The 13,326-nt window shown below is 42.1% G+C and overlaps 2 protein-coding genes across 2 annotated transcripts; both read left to right on the forward strand.

The window, feature by feature from the left end:
• The first annotated feature begins 213 nt into the window (after window positions 1-213).
• LOC140578914 (endonuclease domain-containing 1 protein-like) lies at window positions 214-4,003 on the forward strand. The gene is made up of 3 exons (XM_072700999.1): window positions 214-337; window positions 2,097-2,423; window positions 3,185-4,003. The coding sequence occupies exons 2-3, from the start codon at window positions 2,109-2,111 to the stop codon at window positions 3,710-3,712; spliced, it is 843 nt and encodes a 280-aa protein (XP_072557100.1). The 5' UTR covers window positions 214-337; window positions 2,097-2,108; the 3' UTR covers window positions 3,713-4,003.
• A 3,680-nt stretch (window positions 4,004-7,683) lies between these two features.
• On the forward strand, window positions 7,684-10,581 carry LOC111844873 (endonuclease domain-containing 1 protein-like). The gene is made up of 4 exons (XM_072701000.1): window positions 7,684-7,779; window positions 8,230-8,260; window positions 9,171-9,497; window positions 9,765-10,581. Exons 3-4 carry the CDS (start codon window positions 9,183-9,185, stop codon window positions 10,293-10,295), a joined length of 846 nt encoding a protein of 281 aa, XP_072557101.1. The 5' UTR covers window positions 7,684-7,779; window positions 8,230-8,260; window positions 9,171-9,182; the 3' UTR covers window positions 10,296-10,581.
• Window positions 10,582-13,326: the final 2,745 nt, after the last annotated feature.

Below are 13,326 nucleotides of genomic sequence, written 5' to 3' on the forward strand. Positions count from 1 at the left end.
GATTTACCGATAAATAAACGTCGAAATTCCGGTGTTCTGTCGCTGCCTTGTCGAAAAATGCTACCGTAGTGCTAATCGATAGCCCTAACCCTAACCCCCCAAAACCCCCTAAAACCCTTACCTTAACCCTAACCCTAACCCCTAAAACCTCACCCTAATCCCAAAACGGTGGAACTGCACATGCGCAGAAAGCTCGATAGCACGTCTGGATAGGTAGGCTTTTATGACAGAACACCGGCTGGATAGTGCCAGTCCGTGAAACAGAGAATTCAGTATAGTTAGGGTTCTGAACCTTTAATCTATAGCTGGAATATTTTTTTCATACGGAGAAGTGTCTGTAAGTAACATCATTTTTGTTGTTTTACATTAATGAAAAAGTGTATTTATTGGAATACAGGCATCATTTTAATTGGTTTAGACAATACTATTTATGTATGTTAATTTTAGTCGGCATAGCGTCTTTTTACACCTACGATCTGTACATAGGCTAGTGTATACATAATAGAGAAATACTGTTTATGCATGTACGTGTTCTCGATCGCAGAGGTTCCCAAACATTTTCACCTGGGGACCCAAACATGGACATTTGTCTTCTGCCTGGGACCGAAACCCAGAATATATATGATGAAATAGGCCTACCATTACGTGTTAACGATATAAAAAATATAAAAAAAACACAGAGAACCGAAAGTTGAAGTATACAAACAATATTTTTCAATGAAATATTTTCTTTTCTTTTTTTAAAAATGTAATTTGTATTGCTTTTATGACAATTAATGCACCCCTCTGTAAACCCTTCCTTCATCTTTCGAAAAACAAAACGGACAGATTCATTTTTGATTCAAGACAAAACGTTAATTGACAGCACGGAACAATTATAACATCCTGTATGTTTCCCCACCTCCCCCCTCCCACCTACTAAAGGCTGAACTCTAACTATTTATAACTGCTATTGACATTAATAGGCATTACATGAAGGATTTTATACCAAGTCCGACAAATTTGCGTTGTCGTGATCTGTCTTTTTCCCTTTGGAGAGCTCGATTTCCTCAGTTTTCGGAGGCGTTAAATAACCAACGACCAATAGGATGTCAGTTTTTACATATCTGGCCAGTTTTTTCAATAGGGAAAAAACATTCATTGGGTTTACAGCACAAACCCTAAGAGGCGATACCACTGATTTTACTTTTCCTTCCAATTTTGATTTGATTCAAAGTTGGTAATGCAGATACCGCTATTATAAGTGCAGGTCCAATCCTGACGATAAATAATAATTAATGACTTCGTCTGCTCTCCGTGTGTGTGCGCATCCATGTAATAACGTGCTTGCAGCGGGATCACACGTAACTTATTTTGGAATTTACCCGGAAACAACAAATGCAATTTCCCGATTAGCTGGTAGTTGCAGTGTTGCCAAGTTAGCGACTTTGTTGCGTAATATATGACACATACAGGGAACTATTTACATTATTTACAGGTTTGGCACCAGTCCAACATGCCACGCTGTCCAGGGTACCTCCAGTGCTACAGTATATAAGAAGAAATGTCAGTGCAGTCCAATGTTCTGAGATGTGCATCCCTGTAAAAGCCAAGTTAAACATAAGTATGAGGTATTGAGAATGGTCTAACTTAGGGTGCACACCCTGATGGGTAAAGTGATGAGATTTTTGGAGATTATTGCATCAAGGGGCCTCACATTCATCTTACAGCCTGTGCCTTTCCTACGGTGGTGCAGTGGGTTCGAGTCTCTGCCACGGCTCCGTGTGTGTGGAGTGTGCATGTTCTCCCCGTGTCATCATGAGGTTCCCTTTGGCTGCTCTGGTTTCACCCACAGTCCAAAAAACATGCTAAGGTGAACTGGAGATTCCAAATTGCCCGTTGGTGTGTGTGGATGGTGTGTGAGCGCCCCCTCCTGGGTTATTCCCCGCCTTGCGCCTGTGGGTTTCAGGATAAGCTCTGGACCCCCAAGACTCTGCAGAGGATAAGCATTTAAAGAAAATATATGGATGAATTCTACTGCTGGAGCTGTCAGTCATTTCATGTTGTATTTGTTTTGTCTTCATAATTTCAGATGGTTTCCTCCCTTTTCTCCACAGTGAGATTTGATCATGCAGCTCACTTGCCTAGTCAGCTTCATTCTGCTCCTTCCTGCCCTGGTCCTGCCTGAAGTCATCCCACCTCAGATTGCTGCCCACACACCCTTTGTCAAGTGTACTGATTTCTTTGCTAAACCAGGAGGAAATGTCACTTTCCCAACAATCTTCAATCAAAATCAATATAAGCAGATTTGTCAGAAATACAACAATATGTATGAATTTGCAACCTTGTACAACACAGATGCCAGAATTCCTGTGTACTCTGCTTATCTGTACCAAGGAAACGTAGTATGCGATCGTAAAAATACCTGGAACATAGAACCTCAGGTAAGTCTGTTACACCCCAAAATAGTCAACAAGGTTTCATGTTAATTTACTGCTCTGTTACCTGCATGTATTGCATAGTTATGTTATACACTAAAACACTAGGCAAGGTTTTGATGTTAAAATACTTAATTATTTGCATTAAGTGCATGCCTGCATTGAATCCTATCAAATTTGAAAGATTTTATTCAGTGAACTACTAGATTGTGAAGGACAGGTGATGCACTTTTAGGCTCACAAAAAGGAACTTTAATTATTTAAGGAAGAGTACAAAAAACAAAACAAAACACCACAAGGGGAGCAACACAGGAACGACTCTAGCAGGACAGCAGCAAACACACAATGACCACCTGAGGAAACAGGGCGAGAGCAGGGACATATATACACATAATGAGGGCTTCATCAAGGGACAGGTGTGGGGTATTACAGACCACAAAGGACTACGACTAACAAGACACAAGTGAGCACAATCAAGAATCACTGCAGACATGAACACTGGGAAAGACTAGAAACATGGGTATAGGACATAACTACAAGCTAAACACAGGCAGGGATAACGAGAGAAACGGATACAAAACAAGGACCTATACTAACAATACAGGAACATATTAGCAAGGGGAAAACAAAACTAATAAACAGTCCAACATAGTTGACACATGGACCAGGCAAGGACAGGGACCAATGCTGACAAGATTGCATCAGGGTTAAATTACACAAGTCAGGTTTCTCTGGTGAATTTCAACATGTGTCTTTTATATTTCTAGCTTGATGACCCTAATGGTTCTCCAAACATAGGCCCTAAGAGAGGTGTGAATGGAGCGGGGGAACACCAAGCCCTGAACGAAGATTATATAAACCAAAAGTATGACAAAGGCCACCTGTACCCCGTCTTCCACACTTTTCAGCAGTGTACAGCAGATGCCACGTTCACTCTGACCAATGCGGCCCCCCAAGATCCATCTCTGAATAGTGGCAAGTGGCGTACGCAAGTTGAGAAAGCAACAAAAACATTCTTAGATGCCCACTGCTTTTCTGGATTTGCTTATGTTGTTACAGGGGTCGTGCCAGGAACAGGAAAGTTAAATAATAGGGTGATTATACCATCTTTTTTCTGGAGTGCCTACTGTTGTCTAGATAAAACATCAATGATGCCAACTTACTCTGGGGGTTTCATCACGCCTAACAATAATCAACGTGACATTCCAAACATTACTGTGGCACAACTGGACCAAACACTGAGTGACCAGAACCATTATAACACTCCTTTTTCTGTGTTTCGAAACCGCTGCTGATTCAGAAACACATCAGTGCTGGTCAATGAAAGAGCATTTGAATCCTCCACCAATCCCTGTTTTTGCTCGCCAGATTCCTGAAAAAGCTTATGTAACCTCCCCAGCACTAACCCAGCAGACAGACGGTCATGGGGGGCCTTCAGCCTGTCCCAGGCAGCGTGGGATCACCCTGGGTGGTAGTCTGCCGCGTGTCACTAGTTAAGCTAGTTATTCTCCAATCAGACCTCTGCTAAAAAGCAATCATATACTCTCTATATAACTTTCTTGCCAAATAAAGCTAAAGCAAAACTGTGTGGTGTTTTATTATGCTTCCAGTTGTGATTCTGCTTGTTTGCTACAGAATAATAATGAATTTACCAGCCCCTGAACCTTGCCCAGGATAAGTGTTTGGCAGATGGAAGGATAGATCAGGATGGATAGTGACAGAGGTGTAATAGGCTCTATGTGCGCAATGTCTGTGATATATTTCTGTTAGACATTATACCGACACCTAGCTTCCGGTTTGTGGGGTCAGCGGCTGGTCTGAAAACCAAACAGTGATATGGGGCTGAAGATGTCACGGTGCGTGCCGCTCGGGGCGGGGAATCAGGCGAACGGACGTCAGGTATCGAGGAATACGGGTTTTAATGCAACAAACACAAGGCACACAACAAAACAACGTCAATGACCGGACTGGGGATACAAACGGAAACGCGGACTAAATACAATGAACTAATGACAACAATCCGAAACAGCTGAAAAACACTGGGATTCCACATGAGGTTAACGAGGGGGCGTGGCACACATTAGGATCGGACGGAGCGGGATATGACAGAAGAGCTGCAAATATTCAGGTTTTTTTTTTAATAAAACGAGTAAGAAGACAGCGACACCTTTATATCAGTATTTTAAGAAAAACCTTTTTTTATCCCAGGGTTACCAACTCTCACGCATCTGACGTAACACGCACGCTTTCAATTATAAACCGAAATTTAGTTACATCAAAGGCTTTGGGTAGTTTGCAAACCCTACAAGCTATTTGCAAGTTAATACAAAAGGCTACAAACATGTTAATGCGAGTGCAGACTTGTCTCAAATTGAAAATCTCACGCCAGCCAGCTGACAAAAGGTGGTGACGCTGATTATCCTTAGTAAAGAATGCACAATAAAGTATTTTAAAATAGTTTTGCTAATAAAAAAACATTATTTAAGTGACTGCATGAGGTTTAACCGAGAAAACAAAAATGAAGCGTACAGGAAAAGTTTTACGTGTCAGGAGAGGTTATCAAAAGGGAACCAATGAATGGGGACGGATTTAATGCACTTATTCAGAGCTGACAGGAAAACTTGTTCACGCACTATATTCCATCTCTCACGCATCTGACGTAACACCGACAAAAAACCGACAACTGAGACTTTTGAACAGAAAAAAAACAATGCCTTATTTTTGAAAAATAAACTAAACTTAAGTGGAATTGTTTGCAGAATGTCATTGTCATTGGTTATCTGCTCGTCACTATTGCTTGGTAGGATCTTTAAAGTTGTGTCAAGGGAAGGTTGCGTAGGTGTTTGTGGTCGTCCAGTTAAGGGGGCGAATGTCAGGAAAGATGCACATGAATTAAACATTAGTGCAATTGCTACAGTATTTAACTTTGCTACAGCAAATCTTGCAGACAGCCATATTTATGTCTAGCTGTCCATTTCCTTTGTAACCAATTCATATTTAAATTGAGACAGTACTGAAAAGGTCTCTGCATGCACACACATAGCATCGTGCCAGACTCGTGCATATCAGAGCCATGACGAAATTAGGCAGCGTGCAACTGGACAAATGTATTTTTAGCATGTATTATGTTATTGTGTCGTTGGTAATGCCATATGTCGTGTTTAATGCTATTTGTCGTGAATAATGTGTGTGCGTGAGCCCACCATGCAGCGTGTAAGTAGTCGGGGTGGCTAACATGGTGGACAGTGTGTGTGACTTCTCAGAGCAGTTGGCATATGTCACTAAAAGCCATGTTTTTGTTTTTCCTGCGCTGGTCTGTGTCTCACTGTTACTGCGCCGAAACCGTGTCTGGTATTTGGGCCACCATATTATTGCAGAGTCAGTGCGGAGAGACACGCGTTAGCAAATATGTGGAGAGACATGCTTTAGAAAATATGTGGAGAGACATGCTTTAGAAAATATGCGGAAAAACATTGTGCACGACTCACACTCCTCGCATGGAATCTGCACGCTGCTCCCATCGGGCAGACGCTATCGCAGCATTAAAGCCTGATTGGCCAGACTGTGTGACAGCTATTTCCCACAAGCCATCAGACTGCCAAACACACTGCCTGCCCCCCCACTCCCCCCCACACACACCTGATCTGTGAACTGACCTCGTCATTGCACTTCATACATTAGTCTTATATGCTGCTACGTGCACAAAACACACCAATGTTGCATGAATATTTATTCTGAGCTGCTACTGACCATATGCACAAACACTGTACACATAATTACATTCCATTATGGGTCTCTTTGTCTCCACTTTGGCTGCTAATAATTTGTACAACTTCTGGATGTTAAAAATATCGTCCGTACTTAATTGCACATTTTTAAAGTTATTGTCTATATTACAGTTATATATGTTTTTCTCTCTTTTTTTATGTGTGATTATTGTTAACTGTAAAATCTGGAGCCACAACGCCTCATCTCTGTATATGCATGTATGTAGCTGAGATGACAAAGTTCACTTTGACTTGACTTGCAGATGACAGTTAAACACATTTATTTTCACACGACTGCCAGAGAACTGCCAGCGGCACGGACTGGGGAAGTCACCAGTACACACACTGAACATCATCGGGGGGGTCAGAAACACACCACAGTAGGGGAAACACTTCATGAGAACGTGATACACTTACATTCACTGACATAACTACACATCATGGACATTATTTACACGAGGATAACTTAGTAAAATAACATAATCATGAGAACATAGTGATTCCCAACAATGGATGAACAGCGTGGTGTCCTGGCTGCAGCCGGGCCAGTAGAAGCTGCTCCACAATTTCCCAAGTGTCTTTACCGCCCCAAGGTGCCGGCTCCTGTCCCGCCATGCACCGCCCCCAGGACCATGGGTTGAAGACTCTGGGGAACTAACAGCTGCAGCAGCCTTTGGAGTAGAGGGCCTTAGTCTGTGGGTCCAGTGCGGAGACCTCCCCCCCCTCAGGCCACATCCCTGCCTGCAGCCAGTCCCTCACTCGGGGCAGCACTGGGTCGCTCGCCTGCTCCGCACAGTGACAGTGACGGCAATCATCCAGCTGGTGCTGGACCTCAAAGTCGTACCCCTGGGGGGGCCTCCAGTGAATGCGCCAGCTGTCTGTGGACCAGTACTTGCCCCATCAAGTTCTCGAAGGTAACTGGGGCGTTGCAAAGCTCAAATGGCACCGAGCCAAAGTGCCATAGACTGCAACCGATGGTGACCGTGGTCTTAGGCTGGGCATCTGGTGCCAGTCTGATCAGGCAGTAGCCACTTTGGAGGTCAAAGGAGCTAAAGCACATGGACTCGGCATCGTCGCCCAGTACGTCATCGATCAGGGGCAGCGGATGTGAGTCCTTCTGGGTCACAGCGTTCAGACGCCAGAAGTCCACACTAAAACACCATGACCCATTCATGTCCCAGACTAGGACTGCTGGTACAGCCTATGGTCTGTCCGAAGGTTTCACTGCACCATTTCTTGAATCTTCTGCTCTGCTTCTAATCTTCTGCTCTGACTCCTCATCCCAGGCAGTGACGATGTCCAAATGTCCATTCAGAAAAGTCCTCAATCAGTGTCGCTACTCAGCTGTCAAACCCACGCTGCTTACAGTATTTACACTTGGGGGGTTATGCATATGAGAGAGCTGATCTTCCTTAAAAGGAAGCACATAACGCCTTATGACTATTTAAAAAATGTGGCTTTTATGTACGTCCAGTGGTTGGTTTTAGTGTAACGGGAAGTCTAGTGTCAGTTTGCGAAAAACACAATTCAGTACAGTTTGGGTTCTGGACCTATAGTCTATGGTTGGAATATTTTCTTCATATGCAGAACGGTCTGTAAGTAGTATCATTTTTATGTTGCTTTACATTAATCAAAAAGTATATTTATCGGTAGCTGTGTAAAATTTTAATAGATTTGAAACATTCTTATCTATAAATGTTAATATTAATGTTAGTCCGCATACAGCCTATTTACATCTGCCTGATCAGTGTGCGATGTAAATAGTGCATATGTAATACAGATATAATGTTTATGCAGGTACTATTGCAACAGTGATATGTGCTGATTAAACTTGTATTTTTTATTTTGCAAGGAAGTCATGACTTCCGTAAATGAGATCAAAAGGAGTAATATGTTTGCGGGGGGGGGGGTGTTAACTTTGCATTACTAGAGATGCACTGAAAGCACAGCATTGCAGGCCTATGTAAGCTCTGATCGCCGCTTTATGAGACAGCAGTATTTCTCAGGGTTTAATCTACAGAAAACATTTTTCTTTATTGTTCCAGAGAACCAGCATTAATTTCTGATTTGCTTGAGGTATGATCATCTCTTCATTAACATATTATTTCGTGCATTTGGTGATTAGTTATAGCGCTCTGCTCAGTTTTCTGGTGTCAAGGAATTGATGTTTCCAAGTCTGCTGGGCAAACATGTCGTACCAGGGCATGTGTGTGTATGAGTGTGTGTGGGTGTGTGTGAGCGGGTATGCGTTACCTTATGGGGACCAAATGGCCCCACAATGTGATGAATACACATTTTTTTTACCTTATGGACCAGTTTCCTGAAATGAATGAGCGGCCCCCATAAAGATATGTTTAACCGACATGTGTGTGTGTGTGTGTATGTATATATTAGCCACACCCAGATACAAACAGTTTATATATATGCCATGACCTCTGTATGCAGTCTAATGTTCTCAGATTCAAATCCCTGTAAAAGCCAAGTTAAACATAAGTATGAGGTATTGAGAATGGTCTAACTTAGGGTGCACACCCTGACGGGTAAAGTGATGAGATTTTTGGAGATTATTGCATCAAGGGGCCTCACATTCATCTTACAGCCTGTGCCTTTCCTACGGTGGTGCAGTGGGTTCGAGTCTCTGCCACGGCTCCGTGTGTGTGGAGTGTGCATGTTCTCCCCGTGTCATCATGGGGTTCCCTTTGGCTGCTCTGGTTTCACCCACAGTCCAAAAAACATGCTAAGGTGAACTGGAGATTCCAAATTGCCCGTTGGTGTGTGTGGATGGTGTGTGAGCGCCCCCTCCTGGGTTATTCCCAGCCTCACACCTGTGATTTTCAGGATAAGCTCTGGACCCCCAAGACTCTGCAGAGGATAAGCATTTAAAGAAAATATATGGATGAATTCTACTGCTGGAGCTGTCAGTCATTTCATATTGTATTTGTTTTGCCTTCATAATTTCAGATGGTTTCCTCCCTTTTCTCCACAGTGAGATTTGATCATGCAGCTCACTTGCCTACTCAGCTTCATTGTGCTCCTTCCTGCCCTGGTCCTGCCTGAAGTCATCCCACCTCAGATTGCTGCCCACACACCCTTTGTCAACTGTAATGAATTCTTTGCTAAACCAGGAGGAATTGTCACTTTCCCAACAATCTTCAACCAAAATCAATATAAGCAGATTTGTCAGAAATACAACAATATGTATGAATTTGCAACCTTGTACAACACAGATGACAAGATTCCTGTGTACTCTGCTTATCTGTACCGAGGAAACGAAGTATGCGATCGTAAAAATACCTGGTACATAGAACCTCAGGTAAGTCTGTTTATGTTATACTTCAAAACAATAAACAAGGCTTGAAGTTAATTTATTAGTTGCCCACAATTATTGCATAGTTATCATGTTACACCCCAAAACAATAAGCAAGATTTTGATGTTAAAATACAAAATTATTTGCATTTAGTGTTGAATCCGATCAAATTTCAAAGAGTTTATACAGTGAATTGTTAGATTGCATTAAAGTTAAATTATACAAGTCAGGTTTCTCTGGTGAATTCCAACATGTGACCTTTATATATCTAGCTTGATGATCCTAATGGTTCTCCAAACATGCGCCCTAAGAGAGGTGTGAATGGAGCGGGGGAACACCAAGCCCTGAACACTGACTACAAGAACCAAACAGAGTATGAGAGAGGCCACCTGTACCCCGTCTTCCACACTTTTCAGCAGTGTACAGTAAATGCCACATACACTCTAACCAACGCGGCCCCCCAAGATCGATCTCTGAATCGTGGCAAGTGGCGTGTGCAAGTTGAGGGAGCAACAAAAACATTCTTAGATGCCCACTGCTTTTCTGGATTTGCTTATGTTGTTACAGGGGTCGTGCCAGGAATTAAAAAGTTAAAGAATAGGGTGATTATACCATCTTTTTTCTGGAGTGCCTACTGTTGTCTAGATAAAACATCAATGAAGCCAACTTACTCTGGGGGTTTCATCACGCCTAACAATAATCAACGTGACATTCCAAAAATTACTGTGGCACAACTGGACCAAACACTGAGTGACCAGAACCATTATAACACTACTTTTTCTGTGTTTCGAAACCGCTGCTGATTCAGAAACACATCAGTGCTGATCAATGAAAGAGCATTTGAATCCTCCACCAATCCCTGTTTTTGCTTGCCAGTTTCCTGAAAAAGCTTATGTAACCTCCCCAGCACTTACCCAGCAGACAGACGGTCATGGGGGGCCTTCAGCCTGACCCAGGCAGTGTGGGATCACCCTGGGCAGCCTTTGAGTAGCCTGCCGCGTGTCACTAGTTAAGCTAGTTATTCTCCAATCAGACCTCTGCTAAAAAGCAATCATATACTCTATGTATAACCTTCTTGCCAAATAAAGCTAAAGCAAATCTGTGTGGTGTTTTATTATGCTTCCAGTTGTGATTCTGCTTGTTTGCTACAGAATAATAATGAATTTACCAGCCCCTGAACCTTGCCCAGGATAAGTGTTTGGCAGATGGAAGGATAGATCAGGATGGATAGTGACAGAGGTGTAATAGGCTCTATGTGCACAATGTCTGTGATATATTTCTGTTAGACATTATACCGGCACCTAGCTTCCGGTTTGTGGGGTCAGCGGCTGGTCTGAAAACCAAACAGTGATATGGGGCTGAAGAGCTGCAAATATTCAGGTTTTTTTTTTTTTAATAAAACGAGTAAGAAGACAGCGACACCTTTATATCAGTATTTTAAGAAAAACCTTTTTTTATCCCAGGGTTACCAACTCTCACGCATCTGACGTAACACGCACACTTTCAATTATAAACCGAAATTTATTGCATCAAAGGCTTTGGGTAGTTTGCAAACCCTACAAGCTATTTGCAAGTTAATACAAAAGGCTACAAACATGTTAATGCGAGTGCAGACTTGTCTCAAATTGAAAATCTCACACCAGCCAGCTGACAAAAGGTGGTGACGCTGATTATCCTTAGTAAAAAATGCACAATAAAGTATTTTTAAATAGTTTTGCTAATAAAAAAGCATTATTTAAATGTTTAACCGAGAAAAAAATGAAGCGTTCAGGAAAAGTTTTACGTGTCATTAGAGGTTATTAAAAGGGAGGCAATAGGGACGGATTTAATGCACTTATTCAGAGCTGACTGGAAAACGTGTTCACGCACTATATTTCAAAATAGGTTTTCCACACATACATTTGCATGGCGATGAATAAAGTATCGTCGGAGAATTATTTGCCCTTTGGATTTTGACCCTTGGCCTGTACACTGATGATGTCATCGGCCAGTGTGGCTCATGAACAGCCACTTTCAGTCCCTGTAACTGCGTCTGATTTTGATTGCCCTCATACTGCCTGCCGGCCATTCTGTGTGCAGCTCTCCCAGTTATTCCATAAGATTACAAGAAAACCACAGATGGGCTATTACACAGTGACGTGTTCGAATTCCACTTAGCAGCTTTCGCTCATGTGCAGTGATGCCTGCAGAACATTTTGATTGGGGTGGCGATCAGGGGCCAGTTATATTTATGGGGATGACCCCCCTGTGTGGCTTCTATGTTTCTGCTTAGATGGTAGAATAACCCATATTTTGTTTTAATTATTTTGATGTGAGGTGGCAATAGGGGTGGTAATGGCCACCTTTACAGTGTTCAGTGTGTTTGCTACTGAGAACAAGCAAGGAATCAAAATTAAAACTGACAACTGAGACTGTGAACTGAAAAAAAACAATGCCTTAGTTTTGAAAAATACTAAATTTAAGTGGAATTGTTTGCAGAATGTCATTGTCACTGGTTATCTGCTCGTCTTTGTCACTATTGCTTGGTAGGATCTTTAAAGTCAAGGGAAGGTTGCGTAGGTGTTTGTGGTCGGGAAAGATGCACACGAATGTTAGTGCTTTTGCCACAGTATTTAACTTTGCTACAGCAGATCTCGCAGACACCCATATTCATGTCCAGTTGTCCATTTACTTCGTACCCGCTGTCCTTCAGGGTTACGGAAGCTAATAATATTCAGGTTTTTTTTTTAATAAAACGAGTAAGAAGTCAGCGACACCTTTATATCAGTATTTTAAGAAAAACCTTTTTTTATCCCAGGGTTACCAACTCTCACGCATCTGACGTAACACGCACACTTTCAATTATAAACCGAAATTTAGTTACATCAAAGGCTTTGGGTAGTTTGCAAACCCTACAAGCTATTTGCAAGTTAATACAAAAGGCTACATACATGTTAATGCGAGTGCAGACTTGTCTCAAATTGAAAATCTCACGCCAACCAGTTGACAAAAGGTGGCGACGCTGATTATCCTTAGTAAAAAATGCACAATAAAGTATTTTAAAATAGTTTTGCTAATAAAAAAACATTATTTAAGTGTCTGAGGTTTAAGCGAGAAAACAAAAATGAAGCGTACAGGAAAAGTTTTACGTGTCAGGAGAGGTTATCAAAAGGGAACCAATGGGGACGGATTTAATGCACTTATTCAGAGCTGACTGGAAAACTTGTTCACGCACTACATTCCAACTCTCACGCATCTGACGAAACACCGACAAAAAACCGACAACTGAGACTTTGAACAGAAAAAAAACAATGCCTTATTTTTGAAAAATAAACTAAACTTAAGTGGAATTGTTTGCAGAATGTAATTGTCATTGGTTATCTGCTCGTCTTTGTCACTATTGCTTGGTAGGATCTTTAAAGTTGTGTCAAGGGAAGGTTGCGTAGGTGTTTGTGGTCGTCCAGTTAAGGGGGCGAATGTCAGGAAAGATGCACATGAATTAAACATTAGCGCAATTGCTACAGTATTTAACTTTGCTACAGCAAATCTTGCAGACAGCCATATTCATGTCTAGCTGTCCATTTCCTTTGTAACCATTTCCTATTTAAATTGAGACAGTACTGAAAAGGTCTCTGCATGCACACACATAGCATCGTGCCAGACTCCTGCATATCAGAGCCATGACGAAATCAGGCAGCGTGCAACTGGACAAATGTATTTTTAGCATGTATTATGTTATTGTGTCGTTGGTAATGCCATATGTCGTGTTTAATGCTATTTGTCGTGAATAATGTGTGTGCGTGAGCCCACCATGCAGCGTGTAAGTAGTCGGGGTGGCTAACATGGTGGACAGTG

The sequence above is a fragment of the Paramormyrops kingsleyae genome, chromosome 17 (genome assembly GCF_048594095.1).
Source record: "Paramormyrops kingsleyae isolate MSU_618 chromosome 17, PKINGS_0.4, whole genome shotgun sequence".
In the NCBI taxonomy this organism is placed as follows: Eukaryota; Metazoa; Chordata; class Actinopteri; order Osteoglossiformes; family Mormyridae; genus Paramormyrops; species Paramormyrops kingsleyae.